Source organism: Rana temporaria, chromosome 1 (assembly GCF_905171775.1).
Source record: "Rana temporaria chromosome 1, aRanTem1.1, whole genome shotgun sequence".
Taxonomy (NCBI): domain Eukaryota; kingdom Metazoa; phylum Chordata; class Amphibia; order Anura; family Ranidae; genus Rana; species Rana temporaria.
Window position 1 is genome coordinate 245,838,807 of NC_053489.1, and position 15,400 is coordinate 245,854,206.

Here is a 15,400-nt window from a genome sequence, read left to right on the forward strand (position 1 = left end):
GATTGATGATATGTTTACATGGAAAACTAATAATAAAAAAAAGAAAAGAGGAGTATTTTTCTAATTTCTTAGGTCTGAATTTTCTAACTTTTTACTCCTGGGTAACTTAAATCATCCTGTTATTAAAACATTTTTTTATAATAATTATGTTTTTAGCAGTAACAAATGTATACTTTATCCTGTACCTTAATTTGATTTTTGTTATTTGATTCAGTTCTGTATATCATAAATGTTTTCCACATGTTGTACATATACTACACATTCTCCATGACATCAAAATAGTCCCAATGACCTTATTTATTAAATTATAACTTAAGGCAAATTTTTATTTTAGTTTTGGATAGAATGGAGAGGGATAAGAATAGTTGTCAGGTTTGTATTACTGCCTGTGCCCCCTTTACAGAGATTCGCCATCTCTGTGTCCTGCTTACCATTATCATTGAGATTTAAGTACATTTTAAATGTTTGATTGTCACCATTACAGGAACAGAGGGGACATTTTCCATGGTGACAACCAAGTATTTCCTCTCTCTTCCTGTTTTGGCTATGGAACAGGAAGAGACTAAAAAATCTGCCCAACGATTCACTGAACATCTGACAGGGGTTACAACCTTCCCTTACGCTATCCTAATAGAGAGAAAATCGCCTTTAGTTATACAATAAAGAGTAATGTGTAAAATTTAAGTGCATTAACTCAACAGATACCAATTAGAATCAACTTTTTATGGTCTCATTTCAGCAGAGCAAATTTAATTAAAAAAATTGGAACTTTTGGAATAAGCACTCAATAATCATTCAATAATCAATCATACTTTATTATTTAGGAACACATTGCAATATTTGGAAACTATGCTGCGTGATTGTGTATGATTTATCAATTAAAAATATGTTATGTGTATTGTTAATCCATAAATTTATTGAATTAACAGGAAAATATCAACAGAAATAACTGGATTTTCCATATTTAAATAATCATAAGTAATGAGACAGTCAATACAATTTTTTTTTGTTTTAGTACCTACTTAAAAGTAAAAAAAATCTTTAATAATCATCTGCTTAATAACTGACATATAGCATATAGTGTATGTTAGTGTATATTATGAAAATATTCAACTATGAAAAAGACACATTTTTTTTGTTCATGATTAGGATTGCCTTAGAATACAATGCAAAATTGGAGTGTCTGGAATAAAAGTGCTGTGACAGAATTTATACTTGTGGGATTTCCAACAAATCAGAATTTTCAGCACTTCCTCTTTTTTATCTTCTTTATTGCCTATGTATTAACAGTGACCGGGAATATTGTTATCATTACCATAATTCAAGCTGACAGTCACCTTCATCGTCCTATGTACTTTTTTCTTGGCAACTTTGCTTTCATGCAGGTTTGCTACATAACAGTGACAGTACCTAAGCTGCTCTTAGGTTTTTTAACCAGCATAAACAAAATATCCATCGGAGCTTGTTTTACTCAGTGCTATTTTTTCTTTTTACTTGGAGGAATAGAGCATTTCCTATTGGCCATTATGGCGTATGATCGATATGTGGCTATATGCCATCCTTTACAGTATAATACCATTGTAACCTCAAATGTTTGTTGGAGCCTAGCATGTGGCTGTTGGCTAGGTATCTTCCTTGGTTCTTTACTACCTGTTGCCTCCTTAGTGAGATTATCTTTTTGTGGACCAAATGTCATTAACCATTACTTTTGTGATGTTTCACCATTATTAAAGCTTTCATGTACTGATACATCTCTGCTGAAATCCTATTTTTTCAGCTTAATGTGGATCATTATTTTTAGTTGCCTTATGTTCATTCTTTTGTCATACATCAGTATTATTTCTGCTATTTTCAAGATACCATCCACAGTAGGGCGTCAGAAAGTGTTCTCCACTTGTGGCTCCCACCTGACTGTGGTTATAATATATTTTGGGGCTGTTATATTTATGTATGTTAGGCCAAGAGAAAGTTATTCATTTGAGGAGGACAAGTTGATCTCTGTGTTCTACTCCATTTTGACTCCACTTTTAAATCCATTTATCTATTGTCTAAGAAACAAGGAAATAAAACAGGCTTTGCAGAAATGCGTTCAGAGCAAAAAAAGTTTTTTGGCTCATCTGCACATGTAAATAAAATGTTAGTAATGTTTTTATTTGAATTTTTTTCACGTAACTCCAAACACAATTTTTTGTTTTGTTTTGAGTGGTGGAATGGTAAAAATATCTGCTAGGTTTTCATGGCTAGCAGAGGAAAATGTATTTTTAAAAGATTACGGTTAGAATGCAACCCATGTACATCTTTTATTGTCATACAATTAAAAATTATTATTTACTACTTAAACTCAACATTAAAGTGGACCTGAACTCAAAAATGTATTTTCCATGTTACAAGGAACATCTAGAAGTATTAAATGGCTGTATGTCTGCATTTTAAGATTATGAGTGCCAGACAGATACGTGCGCATGCTCAGAATCACGTCGGAACGACTCCCTAAGATACGTCGCTTCACTGCCTACGGCGTGAACGTATCCTTCGCCCAACCATATTCACGTACAACGTAAACTACGTAAAATAGGCAGGCTTGTGGTCCCTGGTGCAGTCGTTTGCATGGATGCTGCTGAGTTACACCTCCTTTATGGGGCTTAACTTTACGCCGGACGTTCAACTTACGCGCACCAGTCATAGCCTGCGTCGGGCGCAAGTACGATTGTGAATCGGCGTATCTCCCTCATTTGCATATTTGAATAGAAAATCAATGGGAGCGCCAAATGCGTCCAGTGTAAATATGCGCCCACTATACGCCTGCGTAGGCAAGTTACGTCGGTGGAATGAAGCCTGTTTTTTGGCGTATCTTAGTTTTGTGGGCCCGGCGCACAGATACGACGGCGCATATTTGCACCTACGCGGCGTATCTTGAGATACGTCGCTGCTAGTGCTTTCTGAATCTGAGCCTATGTATTTAATGTTTTCTAATGTATTGTAATAATTTCTTGATTCCATTATTCCCATTATTGTAATATGCTGTGAATGTCTTCTTTGTCCTCATGGATGCTGTGAGCTTTTTCTGCTCCTTTTTTGGCCTACGTGCATATTTTCCTTCACTAACCCCCCCAGCATGCTATCCTGGGCCCATACATACCTAGCCTAGTAACTTAACAATGTTTTTTTTCTGCTGCATTTTTCTGTTTACCCTAAACACCCCCTAAAATGTGACCCAATCGTATGGTTGTCCTCAAATTCATGCAGAGTGCAAGAGTCCATTTTCTTGGTGCACAAACTCATTTGGAAGCCTCAAAATAGTAAGTCAACCGATACTACTTTATCTGCTGACTTTGCAAAACCCATACACATTATACCTCGTTTGTGGTCATATTTCTGGATGAATTCACCAAAGCATGTAGTGCAAGGGCCTGCCCGATTACCTTCAAATTGTACTGTTGAAAGTTTTGGTCTCCTATTATCTTGATAGGTAAATTATAAATGTCAAAAAAGTTGCTTCAATTTGCACAGTGTATATTCATATTTTTGGATTATAATACTTCTTACCTGTCCACTGAGCTGCCAATAGTGTAAGTAAGAAGGGGCTGGTCAAATTATCACACATTATTTATTCATTCAGCTCTCATGGAAGTAGAGAGGGTTACCTGTCCAAAACATCTACCCATTCCCCCACCATAACATTTTTAACAACTGTGGTGGTGCTATTAATGGGAAGCATGTGAGGATTGTCCCACCACCCAACTCAGGATCGTATTATTTCAATTATAAAGGCTTTTGCAGCATAGTTATATTTGCTGTAGTGTCTGCAACATAAGAGTTCCTGTATCTGGCTGTTGGGAAGAACGGCCGCCACTCGGATGGAGGTGTCATAATGCAGACCGAGTTCTACCATCGGCTCCATAATGGCACCTTACACCTTAGTTTTGTTTTTGTAGCAGATGAGGCCTTTGCTCTGAGGGAACATCTTTTGAAGCCCTTTCCTATGAGGAACCTCACCCCAGAGCAGAGAATTTTTGATTACCGTGTCTCTCGTGCCGGAAGGGTGGTTGAAAACACCTTTGGCATACTATCCAGTCGCTTTAGGCTGTTTTTAACCTCCATCAACCTGGTGGAATATAAAATCAACCATGTTGTGTTGTGCTGCTGCATCCTCCACAGTTTTTTACGGAGGAATGCTAGCAGCTACCTTGCCTCAAGGCCAAAATTTGAAGAAGCATAACTGTTAAATGTCCTCTATGATCCCCTGCCTAAACGTATGTAGGTACAAACAGGTTTGTTTCTAAAGCCCCAAAACACAGTGGGGGAGATTCAGAAAGAGATACGACAGCGTATCTCCTGAGATCCGACGTTCGGATCTATGCGACGGTCGGATCTATGCGACTGATTCATAAGAATCAGTTATGCATAGATCTCCCTTAGATCCGACAGGTGTAAGTGACTTACACTGTCGGATCTTAGGATGCAATCTCCCGCCGGCCGCTAGGTGGCGCTTCGTTTTTTTACGCGACGGATATGCAAATTCCGATTTCCGCCGATTCAGAAACGAACGCCCGCCCGTCGTTTTTTTTTACGTCGTTTGCGTTCGGCTTTTTCCGGTGTATACTTACCCCTGCTATATGCGGCATATCCAATGTTAAGTATGGCCGTCGTTCCCACGTCGAGTTTTGAATTTTTACGTCGTTTGCGTAAGTCGGTCGCGAATCCGGATGGACGTAATTTACGTTCACGCCAAAACCAATGACGTCCTAGCGACGTCATTGGGAGCAATGCACGCCGGGAAAATTCACGGACAGCGCATGCGCATTTAAATTGGCGCGGGGACGCGCCTGATTTAAATACTACACTTCCCCTAGCCGCGGAATTTGAATTCCGCCGGAGGAGTTACGATCCGCCGGCGCAAGTTTCGAGGTAAGTGCTTTCTGAATACTGCACTAGCCTCTCAAATTTGCGCCGGCGGATCGTAAATCAGATAGATTACACAGATCTAAAGATCCGCTAATCTATCTGAATCTAGCCCAGTATGTCAACATGTGCTATCACGGGATATGGGGGTGCAACCCCTTCCTCATAAAGTAGGTGAGAGGAAGGGGTTGCACCCCCAAAACGTGTCTATTGCTAACATGCGCTATCTCCCATCACGGGATATTAATGTACACCTTTTGGGGGTGCAACCCCTTCCTCAAAACTAAAGTAGGTGAGAGGAAGGGGTTGCACCTCCGAAACATAACCATTGATACCCCATGATGGGAGATGGCACATGTTGACACAGTGAGGGTTATTTACGAAAGGCCAATACACTTTGCACTACAAGTGCACTGCAAGTGCACTTTCCAGTGCACTTGTAGTGCAAAGTGGATTGGCCTTTCGTAAATAACCCCCACTGTTTGTTTTGTGGCTTTAGCAAACTCACTGTAGGGAAAGACACACATTTTAGGCATGGAATCATGAGGCAAATACAAATATTTGGTCCCAATTTGTGTGCATCTTCAATTTTTGCTTTGTGATTCTAAAAACACATTAAAATTCCAAATAACATTACTTAGGGTAGTGTTTCCCAACTCTCCTTCTCCAGATGCGTTCCCAGGTCCTGTTTCCTCAATTTTTTGCATTTGGCACAGGTGATAATGTTCTTTTCTAGCTTAGTAATTCACACAGTCATTTTTATACTGAGTAAAATAAAGAAAACAGGACCTGGTGGTGCACCTAGAGAAGTGGCATGGAGAAACACTGACCTCAGACACTAAAAAAGCCCAGGTTCACATTGGAGCGATTTGTCATGCAATTTGAGATCTAAAATTTCATGCCAAGTCACAGCCTATTGTAGGCAATGGCACTGTTCCAATCGGTGCGACACTGATTTAGCGGCGCCGCACCAATTTGCCAAGGTAGTTCCTGCACTACTTTTTCAAATTTCAGGTGCAACTTCAATAGACATCTGGGCATGAAGCCACACAAATGTTTATAAGGTAGCACCTGAAATTGCGCTGACCTTGCTACTTCGAAATCACGGTAGTTCAAGTAAAGTCGTGTGAATTCAAAGTAGCATCAATGTGAACCAGGGCTTCAAAGTAATAAAAACAGGTGGAATAGGAAAAGTGCAAACAGGAGCCAACAAGTGGAAGAAAACTTCATGCCTGATGAATTTAAAATTTGGCTAACATGTCGACATAATCTTGTATACTTCGCTGTAAACCAGTGGCAGCCTCTTTTATTTGCTCAAGCTCATTAAATGCCTGAATCATATCTGCACTCATATGGCCAATTGTGCATCTTGGAAGTTCGTGTCCTTGGAAGAAGATAAAAAAGTTTTAAGGGAACGATGCCCTACATAGTGAATTATGGTCAAGTTCCTATTTAAATTGGGCAAATATTTACCTAGCCAGTCTATTGTTGCTTGCAACCTGCTTGCCCTTCAGACACCTACACTACTAGGTGTGTGCACATTGCAACTACTCTGTAACCTTGGCCCTGGTGCCTGGGTCTACAAAACGTGGGTACCTAGCAACACTGCCAGCTCTTTCCACCTCTTCCTTCTCCATGCTGTCAGGAAAGGTTCCATCCGCTGGTGCTATTTATTATCTGGCTCGCAGTACTGCGTTTCACCAGCAGGTGTCTCCTGGCAGTTTGGACCTGAACTCAATTACCACACCTCTACATATACCCAGCGTGTGCAAGCATACCTCGCCCTGGTATCTTTCTACTATCCTGATCCTGCTATCCGGACCCTGAGCCTGCTATCCTGACTCTGCTTCTGATCCGACCTGATCCCTATCCTGGACTTCTGATCCGACCTGATGCCTATCCTGGACTTGCCCTTCCTGCGTTCCCCTTTGCCCTGTATTCCTGCTCATTCCCTGTCCTCATCCTTTTTATGATCTCCCTGTGTAGGACCTCGGCCTGGCCTGTTTATGATTCTGGTATTCCCCATTACTTTACATATCGTCTTTAGCATCGTTGTTGTCACTGCTTGTTTATTTATTTATTGCACTGTGTTTGTTGGAGGTGGTGGGGTTTTACCCCCCTCTTCTTAATAAATGATTATTCATACCTATATACGTTTTGGGTTTCCTCTTTTGCAGTCACATAGTCTGGTCTACCAGCTTCCCTGACCGTATACCAGGGCCACTCCTTGACCAGACGTGCCTGCATTGAGGAACCATCCTGTTGTGGTGCGTTTTTCTGAACATGGATTTCAATGAAATCACTTACTTTTCTCTGCTGGCAGAGGAGGATGAGGAGTATTGTCGCCAGGTTTTGGAGGGGTGGACTAGTGACCAGCTGATGGAAACCATTTGATCAGCTCATTCTTTGGTGGATCAGGGTTATATGTCTTTTGATGATATTCAGCCATTAATCCGGTTATGTGTTAAACCAGCCCTGTCGTTTATTCCTGATGGTAGTGATGATTTCTCTCCCCCTTTCAGTCGTGACCAAGTCGAATGCCTGGTATGGTTAATGGAGGATGATCCAGCTTCTTTTGATGAACATTATTGCTCTTGTCCCCAGCAGAAGTTATCTGGGTGCATTAGTTCAGTGCAGTCTCTGATTAGACAGGGTGTGTGTGAACCAGCTTTTGTTCAACCTGTGCTGCAGGCATGGTCAGATCTCCTGATTTCAGCCAAGCCACTACATCTTAGCCCTGCCATTAATCACCTGCCTTCCCAAGAATCCATCCGTCCATCGCCAATGGCAACCACAGCTATAGCCCAGTTAATTCCGCTTCCTACCAAATATTATTACCCATTCTCTACTGGTTGTACCCACCCCGCCTTCAACCCACCTGCTTCTTCCCTTGTAACAACTCCACAAAAACCTCCTCTAGTCACTGTTCCTGTGTCTCTGCCACATTCCAACCCTTCCCTTTATTTAATTCCATTCTTTTCATGCACCCCTCCTGTTAACAAATCTGCAGTGACTAAACCTAAAAAGAAGCAGAAGTATTTTCCGACCCACACCATTGTGCCAGCTACCCAGCCTGACGTCCTAGTGCCAGCTACCCAGACTGACGTCCCAGTGCCAGCTACCCAGCCTGACGTCCCAGTGCCAGCTACCCAGCCGGATGTTTCAGTGCCAGCTGCCCAGCCTGACGTCCCAGTACCAGCTACCCAGCCTGATGAGCCACTGTCTGCTGCTCAGCCTGATGAGCCACTGTCTGCTGCCCAGCCTGATGAGCCACTGTCTGCTGCCCAGCCTGATGAGCCACTGTCTGCTGCCCAGCCTGATGAGCCACTGTCTGCTGCCCAGCTTGATGAGCCACTGTCTGCTGCCCAGCTTGAGGAGTTCCTGTCTGCTGCCCAGCCTAAGGTGTTCCTGTTTGCTGCCCAGCCTGAGATGTTCCTGTCTGCTGCCCAGCCTGGTGTCCCCGGTGCCTGTCTTCCAGCCTGGTATCCCAGTGCCTGTCTTCCAGCCTGGTGTCCCGGTTTTTGCCTTCCAGCCTGGTGTCCCGGTTCCTGCATTCCAGCCTGGCGTCCCGGTTCCTGCCTTCCAGCCTGGCATCCCAGTTCCTGTCTTCCAGCCTGGCGTCCTGGTTCCTGCCTTCCAGCCTGATGTGCCTGCCTTCCAGCCCGGTGTGCCTGCCTTCCAGCCTGGTGTCCTGGTTCATGCCTTCCAGCCTGATGTGCCTGCCTTTCAGCCTGATGTGCCTGCCTTCCAGCCTGGTGTCCCGGTTCCTGCCTTCCAGCTTGATGTGCTTGCCTTTCAGCCTGGTGTCCCGGTTCCTGCCTTCCAGCCTGATGTGACTACCTTCCAGCCTGATGTGCTTGCCTTCCAGCCTGATGTGCCTGCCTTCCAGCCTGATGTGCCTGCCTTCCAGCCTGATGTGCGCGCTTTCCAGCCTGATGTGACCGCTTTCCAGTCTGATGTGCTCGGATATGTCTGTACCCGCTGCTCAGCTCAAGCCTCTTATTGCCCAGTTTGTCACCATGGACCTTCCCCGGCAACAGACAGTTGGAGCGTCCTGAGGCCGCTCCTTTGAGGGGGGGGTACTGTCAGGAAAGGTTCCATCCGCTGGTGCTATTTATTATCTGTCTCGCAGTACTGCGTTTCACCAGCAGGTGTCTCCTGGCAGTTTGGAACTGCCGGGAGAACTTCTCCCTCCTGGTGTTATATCACCTTTGGGACACAGTACTGGTCTCCACCAGAGGATGGACCCTGGCAGTGTGGAGACGGCCTTTACTGCGCTCAGGTGTGACCTGAACTCAATTACCACACCTCTACATATACCCGGCATGTGCAAGCATACCTCGCCCTGGTATCTTTCTACTATCCTGATCCTGCTATCCGGACCCTGAGCCTGCTATCCTGACTCTGCTTCTGATCCGACCTGATCCCTATCCTGGACTTCTGATCCAACCTAAACCCTATCCTGGACTTGCCCTTCCTGCGTTCCCCTTTGCCCTGGATTCCTGCTCATTCCTTGTCCTCATCCTTTTTATGATCTCCCTGTGTATGACCTCGGCCTGGCCTGTTTATGATTCTGGTATTCCCCAATACTGCACATATCGTCTTTAGCATCGTTTTTGTCACTGCTTGTTTATTTATTTATTGCACTGTGTTTGTTGGAGGTGGTGGGGTGTTACCCCCTCTTCTTAATAAATTATTATTCTTACCTATATACATTTTGGGTTTCCTCTTTTGCAGTCACATAGTCTGGTCTACCAGCTTTCCTGACACATGCTAATGTTAAGGTAATACATACTTTGCTAATGTGTGGAGTGGGTGTTTGATTTGGACAGCTAAACACATGACATGTATACACATTTGAAACCAGATTTAAAGAATACTTACTTGCGCAAACAAGATTCTCAAGAGGCGTTTTTTCCACATGGAGGTCTCTTTGGCCCTCTGTTTGACCTTTGTCAAGGGATTCTAGCATCCATTTTGCTGCATTAGTTGACCAACCTTGCACTTGGGACAATGTTAAGTCCTGACTAGTGGACTCCACCATGCTGCACTGTGCTTTCTTTTATCTTTTATTGCATCAAAATGGGAGGGTGGTGTAATTTTAAAGAGGATAAAAAATGGATAAGTGACAACATTGAAAAACTCATGCGGTTGCCCCCCACCCCTCTTGTCTTCTATGGGATAGGGGATATATGAGGATCATTCTAGAAGGTGTGACTCTGTGTGACTGTAATCCCCAGGGTCTCTCCTCTAAGACCCATGTCTACCCTGGCAAGGCTGCATTAATGGGTACTGATGAGCCAGGCAGCAACCAGAAAGTGTTCTTTACCCCTTAAGTTCCGCCCTAAGCCCATGGCCTTTTGCCCACCTAGACTCACCCTGGTCGGGGGCTAAATGAGTATGTTTAAAGTTGTCACTCACGATTTTGGGGGAAGATGGTCCTGTTGTCTCCCCTGTTGGGGCCCGGGAAGAGGGAAGCCTCCCTTTGTACCCTCTGGTGGTCTGTTGCCTAATTTTTTTGTGTTTTCCTGTTGAAAGAAGAGAAAAAAAATACCTTTTAAACAAACAAAAAGCCCCCCCCCCCCCCCAAAAAAAAAGAATGTTCATATCTGCTTTATCTTTCAAAAAATATTCAAAGATTAGAGAAAACATTATATCGATTTTTCAAGACCTACTTTGGAGGAAGCACATATACAGATAATTTACACATATACATATTGGTTAGATACAAATATTGCTTACTTTTTTTTAGTATGCAATGGATGGACTCCATCTGCTTTTGCTCGGGGTTCTTTAAATCAGACCATCATTTGTGGATTTGATCCTCCATTTGGTGTACCGAATATTCGCCCTCCAAAACCGCAATGACATTCTCCAGAATTAGGTATTTTCGGCTGTTGAGCCTTTTCGTAGTTATGCAGCTTACAATCACAGTCCTGCTTCTTAAGGATGTGCACCATCTCCACCATCTCACCCTTGCTCATGGGGGTGGCTTCGTGCCTTCTATAAGCTCCACCACCGCGGGTCCGCAGAGAATTCTGTGATTCCGCCATGTTGTATCATCACGTCCCCAGATGCTGCTGAGCCATTTGGCTGTCTGAGAGCAAAAAGGCTCCAAGAGATGGAGGACAAACAAATGAACATTTGTGAGGAGCTAATCTCAACAACCTCCTCAACAAGGGGAGGAGTCGAGAACTTTGCTGCAAAACACTGTGTGTTTTGGAGCACACACCTTCACCACTTCCACAGCAACCCTACCCACACCAGCAACGCTACCCACCCCAGCAACCCCACCCAGCCCAGCAGCATGGTGGACAGTGGCAAATTCAGCCCTGAGATCCCCATTCAGCCCTGCTGCCATCCTGGAATTAGCCACAGCCCTGCATGATGACATTACCAGCAAGACACAACGCTCACATGCAGTGCAGCCACTGGTCAAGGTACTGGCAACACTGCATTTCTTCGCAAGTGGATCTTTTCAACGAACAAGTGGAGTCGTGTCTGGGATGTCACAATCCAGCATGAGCAGATGCGTGCACCAGGTTGTCCCCGCAATCCTCACACGCATGTCCCACCACTTCATCAAACCCACCCATGAGCATCTGCGGCAGAAGGCAATGCAGGATTTCTACAGGATTGCAAGATTCCCACGCACCGTGGGGGCCATTGATTGCACACATGTGGCACTACGGCCCCCCCGTGCCACAGAGCACATATACCACAATCGTAAGCAGTGGCATTCCATCAACGTACAGGTGATAGCCGATGCCCAATGCCTCATATGGCACGTCCGTGCCAAACACCCCGGGGCCAGCCACGACAGCTACATATACCGTCAAAGCAACATCCCAACAGAATTCGAACAGAACGTGTACAGGGACAGCTGGCTGGTTGGTGAGTGACATGGGAGTCAGGCATGACTGTCCGACCCCATGATGCAGAAATCACGAGGGGCACATGCACGACTAACATCCTCCTGTCTTTTCCCTTCCAGGTGACTCGGCATATGCACTTGGGCCCCATCTCATGACTCCATACCGAAATCCCCAAACCAGAGGAGAGAGAAAATACAATGCTGCACACATACATACCCGTGCAGTGGTGGAGCGCACATTTGGCCTTCTGAAGTCCTGTTTTTCGATGCCTGGATAATTCCGGGGGGACCCTGTTGTATTACCCAAACTTTGTGTGCCAGATCATCGGTGCATGTTGAGTGCTGCACAACTATGCCATGAGAAAGGGCCTGGAGATTGACATATGTGATGACCTGACCCCCGAACCATACAGTCCCCACCTGAATGAGGCTACCCCGTCTGCTGAATAAACAGCAGTCAGGAGTTGCCTCGTGGAACGTATCTTTGCACGTTAAACACACACATTCATCATGGCACAAGGAGAATGCATGCATGCACACCACTGTGGTCCCTAGTTCACACACACCACATCCACCTCACATTGGATTAGCCCTAATCCACTGCACGGGACTTGGGAGCAGCAACGCCGCGCCAAGGCCCCAATGGTGTCGCTGTCCATTCATACCACATTCACACGGTCGTGGGGATAACGTCTCCCCGACGACCCAGGGTGACACACCTTGCTGGCAGGTATGTCACCCCCACATTCACACACCAGTCACACTGTAGCCTGCACTCCTCACCATGTGCATACACTACTACAGAAAAGCGCTCATCACCTGAGCATAAATAAAAAAAAACGCTCATCACCTGAGCATAAATAAAAAAAACGCTCATCACCTGAGCAAACATAATCCAAAAAAGGCAATCAATTGCCCTGTCGTGGGCTCCGCCTGGTGCCACGGCTCTGGCTCCTCAGTTGCCTGGGGGGAGCCTCAGGTGGATGTGGTGGGGCATCAGGAGGAGGCTCATCCTCAGGTCTGCCACTCCTGGCAGGTGCTGGCTGCCTGCCCTCCAATGCCAGGGCAATGCGGGTGAGGACTGGCGCGTGGTATTGTGCTGCTGGTGCCTCCTCTGCCTCCCCTCCGCCTCTATGGCAGCCGTATTGGCCTTTACAGCCACTGTCAGGCTCTTGACCTCTGTCACGAGATGTGATGTCGTGGCCTGCAGCTCCCCAACGCAGGTCACTATCGCAGCACAGTTCCCACTAATATCTGTGCCGAGGAGGCCAGGCTGTCTGCGACACGCCGCAGGTCCCGGGCAACAGCACCCATATGGCGGGTCTGGCGGGCCTGATCCCTGGCAAGATTCTCCTGGATGGCTTCAGGAACACCCCTGGTCTTGCGGGTAGCCTTCCTGGGGGCAGGAGAGACTTGGGGCCGTGTATACGGGGAGGCCCTTGAGGAGCTTCCCCTGATGGTGGAGGAGGGTGAGGGGATACCCCTGATGTGGGAGGAGGGTGAGGGGGTTTCCCTGATGGGGGAGGAGGGTCCAGGGATGATGGGATCCTCCTCAACGAGGTAGAAAACTTCCTCCAGGTCCAGTGCTCCTCCACTACTTCCTCAAGAGGAGAGGTGTGGGCACACTCATCCGTGGATGGCGTGGGTTGCCCAGCAGCCGGCGACGGCCCAGCCTCCCTCCAGCACATCTGTGGATGACACAAAGCATTCACATGTTGGTGGACCCACACACTTGTCACATGTTCCCTTCCACCCCCTCACATGCTATACACCATATAGAAGATAAAACACACTTACCTGTCCTCAAGGACTGGTCACCGGAGTCAAATCCCTCCATGCCCTCCACCTGCTCACGCTGCAAACATTCGGCGATGACCTCCTCCTCATTCGTACAGGCTGGTCCTTCTCCCGTGCCCCTGGCATGCTTCCTTATAAGGGCCAACTTCTCACGGACCTGAGGTCATTGATTTTTTTGCTCACATCCTCGGGGGTCGTGGTCTCATTCCCTACGGCATTGACCTGCAGGGTGATCTCCTCCAGGATCTCCTTCTTCCGTGCCTTGCTGGTCTGGGAACTGTGGGCACCATGGAGGTTCTTATCATATTTGGCTATTCCAGCAATTATAATAGCCTTCTCCTCCTTATAAAGTTTTTCTTCCTTCTCTCCTTGCCTCAAATTCCAGCTGCCGCCATCGCTCAGCAAAAGTACCTTGCTTCAGGGGGGGAAAAAAGCAGGATGTACTTTTGCACCGGACGGTCGCATGTCTGGGTGTATTTATGCGCTCGGCGTAAGCCGGTGGGCCAGCGTATCCCTGGAAGTTGTAGTTGTGAGCATGCGCACATGGGAGCGCTCATACGTACACGTCACTGCGCATGCTCCGTTCATGATACACCGGGTGTAAAACACTGCTCCACGCTCGGACCATCATTTGCATAAGGTCACACCCACTTACACTTTCGCTGGCTTACGCCTACAAAATTACGTTACGCCGGCGCAACGTTGGGAGCAAGTGCTTTTTTTAAATACTGTACTTGCATCTCTAAATTACGTTGGCGTAGCACATATGAGATGCGAGTATAAAGATGCGCCGATCTACGTGAATCTGGCCCAATATGTCTAATTTATTTTGTTTTGTGAAGAATGCAAAAAAATGGCCTCAGCCGATGTGGAATGAAGCGTGGAGAGCGATGGGTGTGGTTCGGTCTGGTCTTTCAAAAATGCAGCCTGTTGGAAGAACACAGCCTGGGGACATATACCGGTATGTCATCTACTACTGCTCCCGATCTCTCGGACCATATTGTGCTCCCTATTTTATGCAATCCTCAGGTTCCCAATTTTGGCCTTTACATAATTGTTGTCTGCCCTGGGGTACAGAGGCTTCACCAATTCAAAAAGTTTCTCCATCGCCGCCTTCCTCTTGTTTTTTAGATGACCTTCTTGTGCTCCCTATTCAATAAAAAAATATAATTAGAAAAATACTTGGTTATGTGTTTTACTTTAAAGGACAGTTTGGGAGCAGGCAGGTACATTTCCACAAAGTAAAATTAACAAGGGATACCAGCATAGTTGGGTTTTTGATCTTAAAAAATAGGGAATAATGGGGTTGTGGTAACTTGACGCAAGAAAACAAAAAATAAAAAAAAATTATATTCTTGATATCACTAGAAGAAAAAATACTTTTTAAATATGTTTGTCAGAACTCCATCAGTATCACCAGCAAAGCAGCTTCATTATTATCACATTATAAAGAAGAAGAGAATGTGTGCTGAATTTCGAGATTTCATAATTTGGCACTTCACGAATGTGATATCTCGATTACGAATGCTAGTTTTTCAAGATGGAACGCTTGCGGCTCGTCCTTGCTTCCGAGCATGCGTGTTTGTACTTTGGAGTTTTGGCCGAAGGACACCTGATCGGATAATACGACAACACATTTGTTGTCGGAAATTTTAAAGCATGCTATCCAACATTTGTTGTCGGAAAATCCAACAACAATTGTCCGATGGAGCATACAAACGGTCAGCTTTTCCGACAACAGCCTGCCATCAAACAATTCCCGTCGGAAAATCCAATCGTGTGTATGGGCCTTTACACTAACTATTCTTAAAAAGAGCCAGAGCTGCA

The 15,400-nt window shown here is 45.6% G+C and overlaps 1 protein-coding gene across 1 annotated transcript; it reads left to right on the forward strand.

Annotated features, from left to right (window-relative positions):
• The first annotated feature begins 1,166 nt into the window (after nt 1-1,166).
• Nucleotides 1,167-2,129, forward strand: LOC120946645 (olfactory receptor 6B1-like). Its single transcript, XM_040361280.1, has one exon. It carries the CDS (start codon nt 1,167-1,169, stop codon nt 2,127-2,129), a length of 963 nt encoding a protein of 320 aa, XP_040217214.1.
• Nucleotides 2,130-15,400: the final 13,271 nt, after the last annotated feature.